At 43.2% G+C, this 21,291-nt stretch overlaps 1 protein-coding gene across 18 annotated transcripts in view; it reads right to left on the minus strand.

The window, feature by feature from the left end:
• Kalrn (kalirin RhoGEF kinase) overlaps positions 1-21,291 on the minus strand; it is a 611,632-nt gene that overhangs the window by 56,274 nt on the left and 534,067 nt on the right. For 12 of the 18 annotated variants that reach the window (XM_070030027.1, XM_070030026.1, XM_070030024.1 and 9 more), the window contains 5 exons: positions 19,576-19,859; positions 18,248-18,352; positions 14,834-14,929; positions 4,715-4,845; positions 751-817 (listed from right to left, as the gene is read on the minus strand). In XM_070030027.1, the coding sequence (XP_069886128.1) occupies positions 751-817; positions 4,715-4,845; positions 14,834-14,929; positions 18,248-18,352; positions 19,576-19,859 (683 nt within the window). The remainder of the gene's footprint in view (positions 1-750; positions 818-4,714; positions 4,846-14,833; positions 14,930-18,247; positions 18,353-19,575; positions 19,860-21,291) is intronic. The other 6 variants (XM_070030022.1, XM_070030020.1, XM_070030036.1 and 3 more) reach the window with 2 other exon arrangements.

Below are 21,291 nucleotides of genomic sequence, written 5' to 3' on the forward strand. Positions count from 1 at the left end.
CTTTGTCTTTTTGGGGGGTGGTAGTGCTGTGTGTGTGTGTGTGTGTGTGTGTGTGTGTGTGTGTGTGTATGTGTGTGTGTGTGTGTGTGTGTGTGTGTGTGTGTGTGTGTGTGAGGCTTGAACTCAGGGCCCTGGTGCAGTCCATGAGCTTTTGTACTCAAGGCTAGAGCCACAGCTCCACTTTTAGATTTTTGCTGATTAATTGGAGATACGAGTTTCAGGGAATTTCCTGTGGGGTGGCTTCCAATCTCAATCTTTAGCTGTCAGCCTCCTGAATAACTATAATTACAGATACGAACCACTAGTGCTAGGTTTTGTCTTCTTGGTAGTAACAACTATCTCCTAAAAGCCTAAATAAATGAATAAGACCCAGGATTTCACTAGAAGTAACCTGGATTGTGTCCATGATGGCCACAGCACTGAAATGTATACGTTCCCCATGGTAAAATACCAAATAGCCACTTATGAGAGTAACTTGGTCACTAAAAACAAAAGGAAGTGGCACTGATTCTAACCAAGAGCTTGCTATAACATTTGGGCCCCTATATCCCCCTTTAAATGTTTCAGGGGGAAAAGAAAAGAAAAAGCTTACATCTTTTATTCAAGCTACATCATCTTTTATTTTCATTTCTGTAAATACCCTGACAGAGTAGAATGTCATAGCCATGAAGCTAAAGCACCCCAGCTCAGGCAGTGTCCTATCTGCTCCTGGTTGGATGAGTATAGATGAACCCTGAACCATTCACTTACCTCCACCACAATCCCCAGGTCCTTGACATAGTCTTTCTCTGTCTGTACCAGTTCATTCAGGACAAACCTGGGCAAGAGATTAAGGACAGTGAGGACTCCTCTCCACCATCAGGCAAGAAACCTTCACACTCAAGAGCACAGGAAACTTAGACAACTTATGAAAAGATCAGCCCAAAGACCCTCATTTAACATCCAGAAAGGTACTTTGTGGTACTGACTGGAGGACCCCACTGAAGAGCTGAGCGCAAGAGCCCAGAGACGGCTTTCCTGAATGACATGGCAAGAAGGCCTCTCATTGTCTTGAAATCTCTTTCCAATCTTATGAATGTTCTCCCTTTAAAAACAGACACAGGGCAGAAACAATGATAAGTACTTTGGCAAAACTGAGTTCTGAAAGCCTTGAGGTCAAGAGATAACAGGAGACATCAATTCCTTCATTTTGGCTCCATTCTTCTTAAGCCTTTAAGTCTTCAGACATGCAGCTTTCACATTATAGAATTTGCAGTTCTTCAGATAGGTAAGAGCTCATGGTAACCAGTTGGGAAAATCCCCAGTCAAGTCCAGAAAGGTTGACTGCAGATATTCCACACTCAACAACTTTTTTTTTTTTGCCAGTCATGGGGCCTGAACTTTGGGCCTGGGCACTGTCCCTCAGCATTTCAGCTCAAGGCTAAGCACTCTATCACTTGAGCCACAGCTCCATTTCCAGCTTTTTCTGCTTATGTGGTGCTGAGCAATCAAACCCAGGGCCTCTTGCATGCAAGGCAAGCACTCTACCACTGAGACACCTTCCCAGCCCCCTTTGTTTCTTTATTATTATTCCTACTTGTTAAGAGCATTGGACTATGTGCTAGTTATTTCATCTGTGTTTTCACATGCTTTTAACAAGGTAGGTATTTTAAGGCTCTATTTTATCTAAATAAAAATAGTGAGATGGCGCTGAGTGCTTGTGGCTCATACTTGTAATTCTAGCTACTCAGGAGGCTCAGATCTGAGGACTGTTGTTCAGACTCAACCAGGGCAGGAAAGTCTTTAAGACTCCAATTAACTAGCAAAAATCTAGAAGTAGGGCTGTGGCTCAAGTTGTAGAAGGGAGAGTAACCATACCCTGAGTTCCAGCCCTATTATGGTACAGAAAAAAAAAATTCATGAGATGAAGAGATTAGGTGACTTGCCGAAGATCACGAAATGAGAAGGGAAGTCAGGACTTGAGCTCAGCTGTAAAGAGACCAAAGGCCATGCCTGTCACTGCAGCCCACTGCCTGGGGAATGGCTCAATGGGGTTTTTGAAGTTCCGGAAGCCTCAGCCTCCTTCTTCTGTCTGGACAGTCATAAAATGCTATGGTTATACACAGAGCAGAGGGCACTGTGTGGTCTACTGAAGTTTGACTCTTATTATCTAATTTGAAAGGGTTTTGCCTAGAGCCACACAAGTATATTTTTGGCCCCAAAAGCAGAAGGGATAAAGTTCTGAGCTGTGAAAGAAGGGCCCTGGCACAGGGTTTATAACTGTTTTGAACCCAGGAAACAATTTATCTAAAATTCCTGTTCTGTCCCGCACTGAGAAGCCACCAAATCCCAGGGGTCTGGGGCCTCAGGGAATGGGGGAGGAAGCAAAGGAACACATGCTTCTTTATCAGCATGCCCAGCTTTTCCAACTGGCTCGCTCCCTCTAACACACAATCATGTGTCTTGGGCCACAGGAAGGAACTGGCAAGGCCAAATAGAAGCATTATGATATATCTTTAGCATGACCCAAGTTATTGCTTGAAAGAGAGTGGTAAAAGAAAACCCACAGGAAAATGAGAGTAGGAATTTAGAATTGGGAGGGCCCTCTGGAGAAGAGGTCTAGGGCTCTGTCTCCAGGCAGTGTTTTTATCCTTACCTACTTGCTAGAGGATGGGGGATGTCCAGGGTTTTCAGACTTTAGGGGAGGGAACTGTACTGAGAGCTTCTAAAGGACCTTATTACATCATTTCCCTTGAAGGGCTGATGGAGTATCTAGGGAGTTGAGGATACACTGAAAGCTGATTCTGAATAGTTACATTGAAGATTTAAATACACACATCTCAAGGTGGTACAAAGTTACTTGCCAAATGGACTGATAATAAAGCAATTCTTTCCCATGTTCACTTCTTAACAAAGTTACTTAGAAATGAATGTTACTATTTGATTCAATTGAAATTCTTTGTGCTATCAGGCTGGGCCCACTTCGAATAGCTCTCTTTCACAATGGTAGGGAATGGCTGGTCTCCCACAGAAAATCCTTCAGAACCTTAGGACTGGCTGTTCCCTCTGAGAGAACACTTTTCCTTCATGGCTAATTTCTTCTGGTGTTTGTGTAAATGTCAGAATCATTTCAAATGGCAGTATGGCCTTATCCACACTTCTGATCTCTCTTACATTGCCCAACACACTGCCTCTCTATTTTGTTTGTGTAATTACTGCCCTGACTGAAGACTACCTTTTGTTGTTGTCTGTCTTATCCATTGAAGGGATATAATAGCTGCTCAACAATACAACTTGAAAACAAGTCCATTCTTAACATTTTTCCTTCTTTGGACTAATGGCTATTTGCTTTCATCTTGGAGAAAAGATTCAACTCTTTAAATTTAGCCCTTCTGTGACCTACTGCCATTTCCTGAGTGAGTCTCAGTTCTCTATACCACTGAGTCCCTGGCCGTACACATGACATAAAGCACAACAGGTTAAATAATAATATAGAGTTAGGGGAATGAGTACTTCTACTGCTGGATGTTCAGGACAGCTCAGGAAGTAGAGAAGTGTAGGGTTTGGTAAAAATCAAATGAGAGAGAAGAAATGGGTATAACAAGTAAAAAAGGCAAGAAACTTTTGATGCTTGCCGTATCAAAATCAGATCTTGTCTTGTTTGGAGAGAAGCTTAAATACTGCTCACAAGTCCATTCAATCTAAGTGGCAAGGGCAGTGATTGGCTTTGTTTAGAACCTCCTGCTACCTCACAGGTCAATTCCCTGATAAATATCTCCCTGATAGGAGACTTAGTTTGGCTTGACAAAGAACTGGGATGCCAGCTCTGGCTTCTCAGTGTAACTAATAACCACTAGAGAGGCTAAAGAGTCTGTGTGTGTGTGTGTGTGTGTGTGTGTGTGTGTGTGTGTGTGTGTGTGAAAGAGAGAGAGAGAGACAGAGACAGAGACAGAGAGACAGAGAGACAGAGAGATAGAGAGAGAAACTATATTGGAGCTTGAACTCAGGGCCTTTTGCTCTTGCTCAGCTATTGCTCTTGCTGCTCAGCTATTTTGCTTCTGGCTAGTGCTCTACCATTTGAGCCTTGCCACTACTTCCAACTTTTTGCTAGTTAATTAGAGGTAAATCTTAAGATTTGTCTGCCTGAACTTGCTTTTGAACTAAGTAGTTAGGACTATAGGCATAAGTTACTGGTGTTGGAGCAGCTTTGTGGAAGACCTATGAAATTTCCCCTTGGGGATGTATTTTTAACCCCCCAATTATATTCATCAAGTTATGGAGGTTCCTCCTGAACCTAACATTGTGAGGACAAATCTGAGGTAACAGAGTTTATAGTATACTGCTCCTCTCCTCTAGGAAACAGTCCTGCTTTGATGCCAGGCTCTTACTGTGATGTTTCCACTTTTACCTCCTAGGAAACAAAGTCCTAAATGCTTAGTTTGCATATTTCCCAGCAACTAAAGGGCTTGGCTTTGCTTATTTTTCCTGATTTAAAGTCTGTGATCTGTACATCAGTGTTACAGTGTACAGATCTGGTTCACCTTTACTTGGAAAGGATGAGATTAGTAGAAATATAGTACAAAAAATTTCTTGTTTAATTCTCTTTTAACCCTGTCCATTATCATTACACACACACACACACACACACACACACACACACACACACACACACGGATGCATGCACACATGCACACATGCACCCCTGCACAAGGTTATGCTCTGATGAGCCACTTACATCCTGCCTCTGAGGGCTTTGGCTTTCTGTTCTTCTTCCAGGTTTCTAGGAGGTGTGGGTGGGGTCATCCCCTCATTCAGGCAGCCTGTGGGGTCCTTCAAGCTCCCCCTGTAGGAGCCTCCTTCTAGAGTCTAGAAAGAGAAGAATAAATAGCCTTAGAGAATGTATGCTGGGAAGTCATTTGGAAGCCTTGTATCCCACCTGCCTAGCCATAGCCCCCTGAGGAAGTCAGCAGTCCAGATTGCTCTTATGAACCACAGGAGACCAGAGATGTCCACAAGCTTGCAGCAGAGCCCTGAACTGATGCCTGCTCAGGGAATCAGGGCATGCTGGGCATCTATGTGCAGCCAACTGCCTGGACATAAGCTTGTCACAGTGACTTATCTCTGGGTAAAGGCTGGGGGTGGTGGTGGGAAGGGGACTAATCATTGCAATTCTATAGCTGATAAGAGTTAGAAAAAAAATCAGCTATAGGACCATTAAATACAAACTGGTAAGGGTTAAGATAGAGTAGGGAGAGGTAAAATAATGCTTTGTTAAATGAGCTACAGTTCTTTTGAAGGGGACACTGAGATGTACACAGGAAATAGCAAAAACAAAACAAAATAAAACCAAGTCAATAGATTTAGCCTTTTCCAAAGATATCTTTGCTAAGGTTATTTAGCAGGGGCATCCTTTTACTTATGAATCCTCATTTCTTCTAATTAAGGTGCTTCAGGAATGAGGAAAAACAACAACAACAGATGAATTAGCACAATACTCTAGAAGGAGCCAAGGGGAAGGAACCTGAATTCTAATCCCAGATCTGCTGGTCACTGGGGATCTCACAGGAGATATCTAAAATTGTTCCATGCTTCAGTTTGTCTCAGCTTTAAGATCCTACATCTTTCCTTTCTGCAGCTTTCTAAAGAATAAGATATAGTTGATAGTTACACAATTTCTGTGTGAAATTAAAAACGTGCTCTACAATGGTGAGCTGTTTTCCCTCTGTGGTTGGCACTACTAATAGTAAGTGTACTCAAAATGGGCCCAGTGTAACATTTTTGCAAGTGCTCTGAAAAAAAGGAACATTGATGTTTAGCATCTATGTGAACTTACAGAAGCAATGGAGACAAAAAGTAAGACTAGAGAGCAAGGTCAAGGTAGGTAACTGTGGAACAAATAAGAGAGAGTAGCCAAACAATACCAAAGTCTTCACTACAGCAGCCACTGCAGCTAAAGGGAAAGGTTTCGCTTAGTAGTCTTTGAAAACATTGATCCTGACATTGAAGTCAGAAAGGTCTAAAAGTACCTCCAAATGGTAGGAACAACAAAGGCTTAGTCTTGAATGAGATACACTTGGGAGTATCTGTCACAAGCTCTTTTAGCTGTGGTCATTTAACCTAGGCCAGGCAGAGGCAGGAAAGACATTGAAGGGATAGGAAACATAAGGCAAATGAGACGAAAGAGGGGCTATCATCTGAGAAAAGATGGAGAACACTAAGACTTGAATCTCCAACACTTAAATTGAGAAAAGAGACTAACCTTCTCCAGCTCCCACTCCATTTGAAGTAGTCTATCCAGGGCCCAACATGAATGTGATACCAACACTAGCATTGAGAAGATAGGGTCTTCCAGTTTGAGAGAGAAAATTTCCACTTGCCCATAAAGGTATTTACAGAACAAGTAATCAACCAGGGAAGCTGCTATAGACAGAGCAGCATATAGGCTAAAAATAAAGAAAGGTCGAGAAGGGTTTAGCTACATTTATAGATACAGGATCTGTAACCTGTTATTAAGGAAATTAGACTGCCTGTTCCAAAGCTTGACAAGCCACAGGACAAGCAGCTTTCCAGTGACATGTCCCCTGGTGCCATCACCAGAGACAGGCTCTCTAGCAGATGGACCCAGTGGGTAATGGGTTTGATTAGTATATTTTACTTCTCCTCCCTCTCGCATCATCCTGCAGCAGCCTCTGTTCTGTAGTCCTATTGGATGACCCAGAAAGCAGATCCAATCTCTGCCTACAGGGGCCCAACCTTGACAAATGGAGGTTGGGGTGGTCTACTCCCAAACATCTTCAGAATAAAGAACCTCAGAGGAATCCACAGTGTCATGTTAGAAATCAGTCCAAGCTGAATCTACAGGAGGACTCTTGAGGACAGAGTCAGAGGGTAGTCCAGTGACAGGGGAGAGGGAACTGAAGGGCTTGGCTACGCAGTGTGCTGGGTGATCTGCCTGGAATGCTGGGGCTGGTTACACTACTTAAAGTGATTCCAGATACCCTCTTTGAGGACCCAGATGACCATGCTAGAGTTGGGATACTAAGACCCAACCCAGGGTGAGTAGGTGTGACCTGCAATTGTGGGTGCTGCTCCTGGAAAGTAATCAGTGGTGGTGGCTAGTTTCCTGCCACAGTGAAGGAAGACTTCTGTTCCACCTTGGGTTCAGGATGCCAAGAGTCACAGTAGACAAAGTAGACAAAGTCAATGAGGAGAGAGTGACAGAAGTTCCCACAGATGGTTCAAGGCAGGGAACAGAAAAGTAACTGGAGTTCAAATAGGTGGTAAAATATGGAGGAAAGCCAATGTTATATGAAAAAGAATACACTTCTTGCTGGGTGCCAGTGACTCATGCCTGTAATTCTAGCTACTCAGGAGGCTAAGATCCTCAGATGGCGGTTCAAAGCCAGACCAGCCAGAAAGTCCAGGAAAGACTTTTCTCTCCAATTAACCACCAGAAAACTGGAAGGGGAGCTAAACCTCAAGTGGTAGAATGCTAGCCTCGAGCAGAAAAGCTCAGGGACAGAGCCCAGGCCCTGAGTTCAAAACCCATGACCTATCCCTCTTCCCCCAAAAACTAAGGAATGTATTTCTTAGTCATTAGCTCTTGGTTCACATACCAATAAGACGCCTTTTTCTTAGGGTTCCTGTAAGTATTCTTGCATGGCATTGTCATTTGTGCTCCACAAAAACTCATCAAGCATCTACAACATGATGAATACTAGAAAGTACTGAAGAAAGGAGGATGAGTGAGCCATGTTCTTCACTGTCTATGCCACAGTGGGTGCTCTACTAGACAGAAGGGTACCATGAGATGAAGAAAAGGAGAAGGAAGCTCCACGGTGTGTTACAGAAAGAAGGGAAAGATTTCATGAAAAAGGCAAAGCTTGAATTGAGTATATTTATCCTGGGGGATTGGCCAGGACCCTCATGGATACCCAAATCCAGGGATGCTCAGGTCTCTTGCATAAAATGGCTTAGGATTTGCTTATAATCTTTGCTCATCCTTCTGTCTATCCCAAATCACCTAATTTCTTGCTATATCTACTATAATATAAATGTTATGTGTCATTTTTAGACTATATCGTGTAGGAAATAATGACAAAAAAGCAACAGTCTGTACATATTCAATACTCAGTGCAAGAGGCACTGCGTATTTTTTTTTTTTATCTCAGTTTGGTTGAATCCACAGATTTGGAACTAGTAGATATGGGTGGCCAGTTATTTTGAGAACTGGAAAGTATTGGATATAGAGATGGAAGAACATTCCAGATAGGACAATGCTATGAGAAAGGTCATGGGGTGAAAGCCCATGAGGGGGACTGGGAGGTTGGCTAGGTAGAATGGAGTGTGTAACAGAAGGGAACTGGCAAGTGACTGTGTGTTAGTAGCTGCGATGAGTGGGAATTAGAGAAGGAAGAGGTGAGGAGTGAAAACAGAGTTCTTGAGAAGTGTGCAGAGACCAAACCTGAAGGAGCCTTTGTACATGGCATTGAGAAGAGACCTTACTTTCTAAGACCAATGACGAGTTTAAGCAAGATAGTAACATACTGGATTTAAGATTTAGAAAGATCAGTCTTACTATTCCAAAGACTTTTTCACGACCTGGAAAACTGTATCCAATAGGATAGAAAAGAAAAAGAGAACTTAGAATATAATTATACTTTGATTACATTGTTCATAAAAGGATCCAAAAGAAAACACATCAAAATTTCAACAGTGAATATGTCTAGATAATAATGATGATGATTTATGTTTATGTTCTTGCTATTTTCCCCAAATTTGATCAAATGAGCATTTCTTTTTTGGTGGTAGTGTTTTAACTCAGGGACCGGGTGCTATCCTTGAGCTCTTTCACTCAAAGCTAGTGCTCTATCATTTTGAGCCACAGTACCACTTCCAGTCTTCTGGTGGTTAATTGGAGGTAAGTCTCACGGACTTTCCTGCCCAACCTGGCTTTGAATTTTCAGATCTCAGCCTCCTGAGTAGCTAGGATTACAAGTGTGAGCCATTGGGATCTGGCTCCCATAATTGTTTTTACTTGTCAGACAAGAACTATTTAAAAGCTGTTTTTGTTTGGCTTTAAAGGGAAGACATCTGTCTGGTAGTCATGAAGAAGAGATGTCAAACTTGTATGTGTCAACAGTCCAGGTAGGTAGTTGGGAACTGGGGTGCAAACTCTGTAGAAAAAAGGTTCTACGCTTGATCTCGAAGCCTAATGCAGAATAGGGATCTTGGAATGTATTGAACATGGGACTCCTGAGGAGAGAACAAGCATTGTCTGATGACACAACAGGTACGTCAGTTGGTCCAGCACCATTCATCAAGCCAGCCACCCATTACCTCTTAGCTGCTTCTTCTACTATAGCATTTTCCATATAATACCCATTAGGAAGCTAGTGCATACTACAGAGAGGAGGTAGAGGTAGAAATTAAGAGAGAGAAAGGGAGGGAGGAAGGGAAAGTAGGAGGGAGAAAGAGAGAAAGAAAGAACAGGAGGGAGGGAGGAAAGGCAAGGGGGCTGGTGTTGGTGTAGAAAAAAGGGAACTCTTGTACGCTGTTGGTAGTGCATAGCCATTACAGGAGATGGTATGGAAGTTCCTAAAGAATTAAAAATAGAGCCAGCATATGATGCAGCTCTCTCAACCCTAGGTCTATACCTAAAGGCAATGAAATCAGCTCCCTATATACATATATGTACCATCACATTCACTACAACATTATTTACAATAACCAAGATATGAAACGACAGTGTCTGATGTCTGTTGATGGATGAATGGATAAAGGAACACACAGGCCCACAGATTAAAGACACACTACGTTCTCATATGGCCAAGAAGCTCTTGTTCTTAAACTTGAGGAGAAAAATTAGATCCTATCATCTGTGAAACCATTTCCATGCAACAGGCACCCAACTGCCAATCTACTGAGACAAAGAGAAGTTTCTACATGCTCGGTACCATACTGGGTTCTGGAAGATAAATAAGACACAGTTCTTTTTGCCTGTCCTTCACAAGGCAGTTGAGGTTGCTAAGAGCTAATGTCTGCCATTCCTGTTTATCAGTTTACAAAGCACCTTCATAGCTATACAGTCAACATCAATAATAGTGAACAGAATCATCCTCATTTATCAGTTCTATATTTATATACATATATATGTGTATACATGTACACACATACACACATACACACATACATACACATATACACATGCAAGTACACATATACACATACACGTACACATACACACATATGCACACACATACACATACGCACATACGCACACACATACACACATGCACACACAAAGACATATGCACATACACATACATACACACATATATACACATACACACATATACATACACACAGATACACACACGCACACACACACACACACACACACACACACACACACACACACACACACACACACACACACACACACCCTGTAGACCAAGTCACTTTCCTAGGGTTGTCAGTAGCAGGAATTGTAGATAGGTCTAGAAAAAAACTTTATTAAAATTTACACAGGGGGGCTGAAAAGGTGGCTCAGTGGTAGAGTGCTTGCCTTGCATGCATGAGGCCCTGGGTTCGATTCCTCAGCACCACATAAGCAAAAAAGAAAAAAGCCAGAAGTTGCTCTGTGGCTCAAGTGGTAGAGCGCTAGCCTTGAGCTGGAGAGCTGAGGGACAGCGCCCAGGCCCAGAGATCAGGTCCCACGACCGGACCAAAACAAAAAAATTACACAGGTGTGGTGGTGCACACATACAATTCCAATATTCAAGAGGCTGAGGGAGAAAATGGTGAGCTCAGGTCAGCTTGAGATACATAGTGAGATCCTGTCTCAAACAAAAGAAGAAACATACATATATACATACATACATACATACATGCATACATAAGCACCCCAAATAAAAAAATAAACACAAAGCAGAAACAACCAACACCAAGTCACATGGGGGAAATCAGAGGGAATCCTTATTTCTGGCCCATTGTTTAAGCAAATACCAGACAGACAAGGAAATGTATGTTATCTCTTTGAGAGCATCTTCTTTTCTGGGTGGGGATGGGGCTTAAAGTTATGGCTTGGGTGCGCTCTTTGGGCTTTTTTGCTCAAGCTAGCACTCTGTTACTTGAGCAACAGCTCTATTCCCAGCTTTTTGCTACTTATTAGAGATAACAGTCTCATGGACTTCCTGTCCAGGCTGGTTTTGAACCATGATCCTCAGATCTGCTTCCTGAATTGCTAGGATTACAGGCATAAGCCACTATACCCAGCAGGTTTTGTATTTTTTTCAACCAGTCTTGGGGCTTGAACTCAGGGTCTAGGTACTTGGTGCTACAATGGGCACATAACTAGACAGCACTGGGGACACATGTGAACACATGTACCTTGGATGAAGCCCAAGGACCAAATGGACTCTATGGGTAGAATTTGATGAGGAACCAACAGAGAACGCAGAGAGAATTCAGATAAAATTCCAAGCATATAGGTTGCTCCCATAAAATGGAATTAGATTCTGTATAAAAGAACCTGTGTTCTTCCTTATAATACACTATGAGAAATCCCTACTCACAGGTCTAGGTTCTGCTCTCTGGAGCATGAGTCAGACCAGTCTTATATTCCCACTGCAGTACTTCAGTTATCAGAAGATAGCTCTCATGTTTCCCTTCAACTTTCACTCAAGTGACAAAGATCACATGATATTGGTTATCTTCTATGGGGCTCTTCCAGTTCTTTCAAGAACATTCTAGAACACCACATGGAGAATAACTATATTACTCACACACAACTCATGGCAGGTATGGTCTGAATAGCTTTAGTACAATGGAGCCATTATTGCCCTTGACCTGTACATTGTACTTCCCTTAAACAAGTCTAGGATATGGCTATGTGAAAACCTTCCACTATTGTACCCAGTCAGATAAATATTTCAGAACTTTTTATGGGATTTAGCTCTTTCCTTCTCAGCTGAAAAGTTGATGAAGAGTAAGAAATAAGAGCCTTGAAGTAAAAAATGCAAGTTAGTGTTCTCAAAGATGGCTGAAATAGTCCCAGTTTACTGTTGCTTTATTGCTATCCCACAGTGGGATAGGAAGAACAAGAAAGAAGAGACAGGCAAAGGAATCAAATTTTGGTAAGAAAATCCTAAGAAACCAAACCGCTGCTCCCTTATGCCTTTCTTAATATGAACTTGGTTAAGCCAAAGAAATCTCTATAATTCAGGGCTCACATAAGGTCCTCAAGAAGTAATTATTGGTGGGAGAAGTTATAGTCCTTATTATGGTAAACTCACCAAGAAAGGAGATTCCTTCAGTACCCATTTACTGAGAGCCTGTTGGGCTCTAGTGCTGCTACGCACACCCTCTTCTCTGGGAAATTCACTCTTAGAGGTTGTTTCAACATCTTTACTCACACATTTAACGCTAGGCATACTGATCACACAAACCACAGGGTGAAAAAGACTCTCAACAGCACAAAGGTCAGCGATAGTAGTAAATGAAAGGTAACAAAATATAAACAAATATGGACTTTAGTAAACAAATGTCCATGAACAACCCACTAAGTGTAATAGGCTCCTATACCTACTAATGGAGGAAACTATAATAACTGTAAGTGAAAACATTAAGATATTGTAGAAGGCGGGTGCTAGTGGCTCATGCCTGTAATCCTAACTACTGGGGAAGCTGAAAGCAGGAGGATTGCAGTTTGAGGCCAGACTGAGCAGAAAAATTCCAAGAGATCCCCTTCTCAATCCATAGCTGGATGAAGTAGCACATGCCTGTCATTCCAAACTACAGGGGAGGTTGAGGTTGGGAGTATCAAGTTCCCAGGCCAACTTAGGCAGAAAAGTTTATGAGACTCCACCTCCATGGAGGGAAGCTGGATGTGTTTGTGATCCCCGCAACATGGCTCAAGTGGAAGCAGATCCTATGTTAAAAATTGAAAAATAGGGTTAGAGGTGTAACTCAAGTGGGAGGGTGCTAGATTAAGAAGTGTGAGGCCCTCAGTTCGAACCCCAGTACTGGGCTTTTATTTAATAATACATATCACAATAGGGACACCTAAGAGCTGTCCCAGACAGCACACTTCTTTCATAATCATGGTTTTCAGAGGAGATTTGGCCTGGGTTAGCCAGGAAGCCCTTGGAGAGATGAAATTTAAGAGGGACCTCCAACGACCATTGTATACTAGATAAGCAAAAATAAAAGGCAGAATGTCCCAGAGAAATGGGGTGGCAAACTGAAAGGGAGGAAAGCTAAATATGATCCTTTGTAAAGTTACTCTAAGTACCCACAAGAGCACTTAACCTCCTGCTAGGAAGGCAGAGAGAGATGGCAGAAAAATGGATGGCTTTCAAGACACTAGTTACTAAACCCATCAGTTTGGTTTTTGGTGCCAGTATTGGGGCTTGAACTCTGGACACGGGAGCTGTTTCTTAGCTCTATTGCTCAAGGTTGGCACTCTATCACTTGAGCCATAGCTCAACTTATGGCTTTTTGTTATTGTTGTTGTTAATTGAATATAGAGTATCATAGACTTATCTGCTCTGGCTTCAAACCACAGTCCTCAGATCTCACTCAGCTTCCTGAGTAGCTAGGATTACAAGCAAGGGCCTGTGAATAACAAGTGCATATGTGTTACACTATAGGCTGGGATTTCTAAAAAGGGGTCACTGGAATCTAAATTAACAGGCAGCTTGTCCTAGAGAGGGTCTAGAATTCCTGGGCCAAATGGAGAAGAGCTTTATACTCTCTCTCTCTCTCTTTCTTTCTCTCTCTCTCTCTCTCTCTCTGTACTGGGGTTTGAACTTAGGCCTTGTGCTTAGTAGCAGCTCTACCACATGAGCCCCAGCCAATGGAGAAGGACTCAAATGGAAACGTGTTAACAAGACTTCCCACAGAAGTATGGTAGAAGAGGCACAGACATTAGAATAAATCCTAATGCTTTCATTAGGATAAATGTCTGTGCTTCTCAACTTGTGACATGTATGAGATAGAAAAGAAAAAAATTAAAAAGCTTCAAATTGTCATCTTATAGGGACACACTTAGATACAAAGACATAGGACTAGAGCGACCACTCTATCCAGATAAGCTGTCTAGACACGAGCTCTCATATCAGCACCATGCCAAAATTCTGGGACAGCTCAGACTTACTGCTCTCCCCTCCAGTAAGGTGATTCATTGATGAGACAGAGTGTAGAGTGGTTGTAGATGACTTATGTTTACTTTTTCCTCCTGGGGTGAAGACATATTTGGTGCTCCTTGATTTCTTTTGTCAAAGTACCCACATGTTTTTGCCCATTACTTTTTTTTTAAATAACTTTTTTTTATTGTGAAAATACTGTACAGAGGGGTTACAGTTACATGAGCAAGGTAATGAGTACATTTCTTATCAAGCATTGTTGTCTCCTGCGCATTCCTTTTGACTGTCAGCAGTCTAAAGACTTTGCCAGCTAGAAGTTGCCCTCCAAAAATTACCAAATGCTTCCAAGATCCAACCCATATGTTGGTCAGTAGCACAGGGCACTGGCTTTGGAGCAATCAGACACACATAAGTCACTGGCCACGTGCCACTTGTCTGGAGACTGGTGGATTGGACTTACGTTGAGGCTAGTTTATCTTGGATACTTTTTTTCCACTTTTTAATCAACAATACAGCTTCCAAAGAGAGCTGTTAATTCCTCGTGTCCATTCTCAAAGCCATAAAGGACTTTGGGGCACAACTCTTTAGAAACCATCATTACTAGAAATAATTGTATAGAAGGAATAGGTGAAAATGAGAACTTGGCAGAGTCCTGAGAGCTGTATGGAGGTGAGACACACAGCACTGTCTCCAGGACCCCCACTTACCAGCTTGTTTTTGACCAACTTTTCTATTGCACTGACAAGGTCTGCAGCAGTCGGTACTTCAGTGGTAGCCTGCCGGGCTGCTAGCAAAGAGGAGGACTGTAAGACATTGGACAGCAAAGGAAAAGCAGATTAGCAAGGAGTGAGGAACAGCAATGAGGAAGCAAAACAGAAAGTTCAAAGCAGAAGGCAGACCAGGGAAGCACAGCTTTGTATTTAAAAGGAAGAGATAACAGAGGAAGGTGGAGGGTAATAGGGGTGGACAGGCCTGCCAGATCCTTTGTCAGAAATCCTGTGCATCAGCAAAGCATGGGTGGGCCTAGGATCTCCTTAGGCAGACCTCTGGAGGAGCTGAGTCCCTGGAGGCCAATAGGCATGCCTACACCTAATGACTGAAGGCTAGAGACTGACTGCTCTGTAGACCAACATGGTTGCAGTCATTATGGGATGCCCATTACTATTCCAGGGTGTGGAAGGAATCAGTAAACCCAGCCACAGGTGCAGCCAAAGAGAAATAGTCCTAAGGCTGTAGCCTTAGATACGGGTCTTTGCTGTGTGTTGAGCAAAAAGGCTGTAGGTAGAACACTTAGAGCCTAGAAAGCTAAGACCACAGCCCCTTATTTCCTCCCTCTCTCACTGTCTTAACACACACACACACACACACACACACACACACACACACACACACACACACACCTCCACAAAACATAGCTAGCCATGGTTAGATGGTTAGGTCTCTGGAAGGCAATAAAAGGCTTTGGCAGGAGCTGTATAGCATGTGCTGGAGTACCCAGGACTATCCTGCTCAGGGTAAAAGGAGGCTCAGGTACAGACAGGCCTCTCTGTGTCCCTCTTCCCCTTGTCCCAGCAGTAGGATTTGTTCATATGTCTTGGGGATGGATCCTTGCTCACTGAGGACAGTGTTTCTCTGTCCATTTGATTTTCCCCTTCCTCCTCCTACCTGAGAAGTGGGGAGAGGGAATGGCTAACCCTGAAAGCACTCGTGTGTGCTTTGACCCCAAAGAATCAGAACAGAGGGCAGCAGTGTGCCTAGGCTGGAGCACAGGTATAACCACTCTGGGTGGGAGTGAAAGCCAAATGTCCTGGCCTTGCCTCAACTTCAATTCTCCCTGAGGTTAGGAGAAGAGTTTCAAAAGGGAAGCCTCTAATTTTTTTTAAGGTTTTTCTATAAAAAACTTTTTTTTAGGTGTAAGATGGTGGGGGGGGGGGGAATCAAGTAAACACAATTAAGAAAGAGATAACAATACTCTTTTTCCTCCTGGTGGATGAAGGAAAAAAAAATCCTAATATGGAAAAACCAAGTTATCCTCTGGGATCTAGTAGTGTTATTCCTAGGAACACATTCCAAGGATGCACATCAAAAGAATAAATGTATGTACACAATGATCCACAGAAGTATTATTCAGAGGCGCAAAGACTGGTAACTGTCTACTAAGATGCCCCACAAAGGGGTAGGCCAAACAACAAAACATCTAATAAAATATTCTCTAGCCATTAAAATGAGTTACAAATGTAAAATCACTAAGATTCTGGGAAATGGTAATAAAGTATTGAACATATTATATGCATAGTATAGTTGTAAAATATCCATATACATTAACAAAGATTAGTAGCAAACACAGAGAATTAAGATAACCACATGACATTACAACGGATGGATGCTTAACAAGTTTGTTTCACATTGTGATAAAATGGTTTTAATAACTCCATCTCCATTTGCTAGATGTTCTGAGGCTCATTCTAACCCCAAATATTCTGAAACAAGTGTATAGAAATCAAACAAGCTGGTCTGAGGAAAGAGAGTGCTGTCACTATCCTATTTCTAGCTGGCAAAAAAAGTTAAAAATTACTCCAAAGTAATAATTTTCCCCAAACAAGCTGTATTAGAAGGAGCTAGCAGGAGAGGGTTCATGACCTTTCCTATCTTAGACAAGCTGGTCCCTCTGCAGAGGGCTGTGTGGCACAGCAGTAGACAGGAGAGCTCTCCCCGTCCCCCCCACGCGTGCTCACTGGTGACATGACGTTTCACCAGGGAAGGGCTCGGGGAACTCAGCAGGTTGGTTTGCATTCCCATCAAGGTACACTGTGGGCATCTCTGCTTTTGGGAATCCAGGATGGGTACAGTGCCATGCTTCCTACTGCTTTTCTTCTCTCCACCTCAAGAGGTAGAGATCTGGATGTAAGAGACTAGGGCTCTAACATCACCTCAGGAAAAGGCCTCAAGCATGTATTTCATGTGGCTAAGTTTCATGGTGGAGGAAGTTGCCACATCTTAGTCATTGTCCTGCCCCTGGAGTGTCCCTTTAACTTGCACAGAAGGAGACCTTGAAAAATAGCCGTGGGTTAACAATCAAATGCAAAGCAGAAAAGAATTAAAATAATAAGATGAAACCAGAAATGCAGAGTCTTCCACAGACAGAGCCTTTGACTTGCATCGAGGTGGCATTATGACGGCTCACTGCCTGCCTTCCTGTGGTGAGAGGAAGCTCCCCCACTGCAAGGCTTCCGGGCACATGGGGGGTCCCATGGATGGTGGAGAAAGCCACTGTCACCACCACAAAATGAAACTCTGAAACAAAATGCAAAGTATAACCAAATCTTCAATGTCCAGAGTATAAGACTTCTGTCCACACTGCAAGAAGGCAAGAAAAACGAGTGGATGGGGCACGACTGTAAGGAACGCAAGGGATGGACACCACCACATCAGCAGCTGCAGGCTCCAGGTCAGCATGCTGGAGTCAGGACTACTGGGTCAGTGCCATCCAACCCAAGCAGCTGTGTGAGAGCCGTCTCAGTGACCACCAGGGGATGAAAGGCATCTAGACACAATCCTTCAGTCACCAAGGCACTGGGGAGCTTTGCAATGTGTCTTCTGTTCCATGTTACACTTGCCCATCTTTGACAATATCCTCTTTAGCGGTACCTCAGTGCCATGCTGTGATTCACCAGGTTTTAACAGCATGGGGATTGACTGGAAATCACTGTGATGACATTTTAGAGTTGAGAAGAGGAAAGACAACTAAAACACAGGTTTTATAGTGCAGTAGAACAAAACCATTGCCACCTGAAACCATCACAAATGTCTGCTTGAGACATAGTTCCTTTTAAGATCTGCTGCTTCCCAAGACAGAACCATTTCCCTTTATCAACAGGACAAGTTAATTTTTAAAGTGGGCAGATTCTCACTTTAAGAATTCCACACATGTCCCTACACTGCCCAGAACTCCGGAATTCAGCTCCAGAATGGAAGAAGACCTACCAAACACAGATTCTATGACTGTGGAGTAACGTGGGGGTAAGAGAGTGAGGGAGTCTCAGACCCCCATTTCACATACAAAAAAATGAAATAGCAGGCTTTATACATTGCTCTTTTCATTGAGAAAGCAGAGGTCCTACCATCTCATCCTGCGTGGAGTCGTTGTCAAAGATCTTCATTGGTGGAGGGAGAGGTGTGTGTGATTCTTCATCTGGCTCGTCTTCACCCCAACCTTTCTTGCTCTTCTAGAGCAAAAGAATGGCATTAGTTACTGTTTCATATAGTAAAAGACATGCTATCTTTTCAACTTTGGTTTCTTTCTCTGTAATATGGATCTACCTGTTTATCAAAGGACAATGGGAACCAAATGGTGGCAAATACTCTCTAAAAATGAAAACCAAAACATTTATCTCATTGATAAAAAAGAGAGAAAGCTGAACGGGTAGTTATTACTTTGAAATTTTCCAAATGGCTGTTAAACCACGATGGAAAAAACACCAGACTCTTACATTACTCCCGGAAGGAGAAATGGTTGGTGGCATAAAGTTCTAAAAAGATTGAGATGGGTTATCCATGTGGAAATATTTCTCAGCTTCAGAAATTAGTGTAGGTAAATGATGTAGATAAAAGAATTATCTCACTCCTCCTACCTGACTGTATCTTATATATATTGAGATTAGAATCTCAGCATTGTAAGATCACCTGCTCATAACCTGGCAGCTAACACTAGGTCTCTGATGTGAGATCAGATAGTCAGTGCCTAGGCACTTGCAGCGTGCGTGTGAGCTAGTTTACTACCAGATACTCCATTAAGCTCCTCACTGAACTGAGTCCTTACGTAATGTTACCTCTGTCTGTTCTTCATAGCTGTCTTCTCTGCAGCACTTTCTTTGTGTGTGCCAGTACTGGGGTTTGAACTCAAACCTAGGCACTATCCCTGAACTTTTTTTTCTCAAGGCTGGTGCTCTACTACTTGAGCCATATTTCTATTTCCTGCTTTTTGCTACTTAATTGAAGAGAAGACTCTCATGGACTTTCCCACCTTGGGCTTCAAAGTACAATCCTTAGATCTCAGATTCCTGGGAAGTTAGGAATACAGGCCTGAAGCACTAGCACCCAGCGACATGTGGCACTGCTCTAGACACTTGAACCCAGCTCAAGCTTCTGTTTTCAGAGTGAAATGGTCTCCATTCTCTCATGTGCAGTCTAACCAGGTCTGGCTGGTTTTGCTATAGCCTTTAATAGTGGCCTCCTCTCAGGTCAGGCCACTATCTCCAAATTTGGTAAAGTGGGTTTCTATCTGGATAATCTGGATGCTGGTTAGTTTCTGAATTGGTCACAAATCAAACCAGTCAAATGCCAAGGATAAAAAGAACTCAAATCACTGAGGCTCAAGATGACAAACGACTGACAGGCCTGTCAAGGGTCCCCTCTGGAAGGGGGTGCCCTCCTGGCCTGTGGCAAGTACCTCATCGGCACTGTCTCCCTGTGGGGTGGTCTCATCCCCAGGCTTGGGAGATCCCAGGTCGAAGCTCTTCCGACCATCGCGCACTTTCTTCTGCTTTTTGATGTTTCCATCTGCTTTTCCACTGTTGAGCCGACGCACGGGACTTGTCAGCCACTTTTTAAGCGTGTTGGTGGAGCGCTTGGGACCTGGGGAACTGTGGATGGAGTTCAGGGAGGACTGAGTCTGCAAGTTGGCCACGGACTCCGATTTGCCTCCATTTTCACTGGAGGAATGAGAATATGCATCTGAGGAGGAAGAACAGTCAGACATAGCCATGTCAGAGGCAATTGTTGGGGAGTCAGACAATTCCAACCCCAGGAAGTTAGGACGCAGGTAATAAGTAGGTCAAGTATGCCGGTCAAGAGACATAGTAATGGCTGATGCTCAATCAACTTTTAGCAGATAAGGTGGCATTCCAGGAGCTGTGGGGATAAACTTCCATAGAGTTTATATTCTGGTGGGAAACACGTCTAATAGACTAGGATATCAGCAACATAACTAAAATGTTAAGTGTCACAAAGTGAGAAGAGCTAAGCTAAAAAAATGAAGTGGGAACCAGGCGCTGGGGGCTCACGCCTGTAATCCTAGCTACTAAGGAGGCTGAGATCTTAGGATCACGGTTCAAAGCCAGCCCGGGCACAAAAGTCCAGGAGACTCATCTCCAATTAACCCCCAGAAAAACGGAAGTGGCGCTGTGGCTCAAGTGGTAGAGTGCTTGCCTTGAGCTAAAGAGCTCAGGGACAGTGCCCAGGCCCTGAATTCAAGCCCCATGACTGAAGGAAAACATAAATAAATAAAATGGGGCAAGACAGTAGGGATGGAGGGTGAAAGTTAAGTAGATCAGGGAATGTCTCAACTTGATATTTGATCATAACTGAAAGGCAGTGAAGAAGAAATCATATGCCCATCTTGCAGACAGTGTTGCAGGAAGGGAAAAGAAGAGCAAACACAAAGGTCCCAAGGCAGGACTGGAATTATGACGGGTGGCTTCAGTGGAGCAAGGCAAACAGCAATAAGAGAAGAGAGTTCAAGAAGCAGTGGGACTGAAGCTGGCGGCCAGTGTTCTCCCTTCGGCTTTTACCTGGACAGAAAACCCACTGGAAGATGCGCCAGAGAGAAACAATCTGCCTGACAATTGACAAGAACATTCTGGTTTGGAATTGAGGATAGTAGAAATAGCCTAGGAGGCTATGATGCTAATCCAGGTGAAGGAGGCTGGTGGCTGGGAGGAGGGAAGTACTGGGAACTGCAAAGAGATCAAATTCTGGGTGTTTTGACAGCAGAGTCAGTAGGGTTTCCTCACAGGTTGTATATGGGCTGTGAACAAAGCAGAACCAGGATGATTTGGTTTTACCGGGAATAACTACTTGGATGAGGTTCCTGAGATAAGGAGGAGTAAGTATGGAAGAGAGAAGATAGGAGTTCAGTTTCAGACATCTTTGAGATGCCTATTAGATGTGAGTGGAGGAGGTGAATAGTAACTTATTAAGTCTAGAGCTCAAAGGAGAAAGATGGTGAGCTGGAGATGACTGGAAGGTTGGCAGTGAAGCAATTGTGTTGGAAGCTGTGAAGCTGGGTAACATCATCAAGGGACATAAAGAGGGAAAAGGAAGACATCCAAGGACTCCAAGGGAGATGAGAGGGCAAGGGAGCAGCCAGAGATGCAGGAGAAGTAAT

Source organism: Dipodomys merriami, unplaced genomic scaffold (assembly GCF_024711535.1).
Source record: "Dipodomys merriami isolate MVZ:Mamm:240054 unplaced genomic scaffold, mDipMer1.0.p SCAF_2, whole genome shotgun sequence".
Classification (NCBI taxonomy): Eukaryota; Metazoa; Chordata; class Mammalia; order Rodentia; family Heteromyidae; genus Dipodomys; species Dipodomys merriami.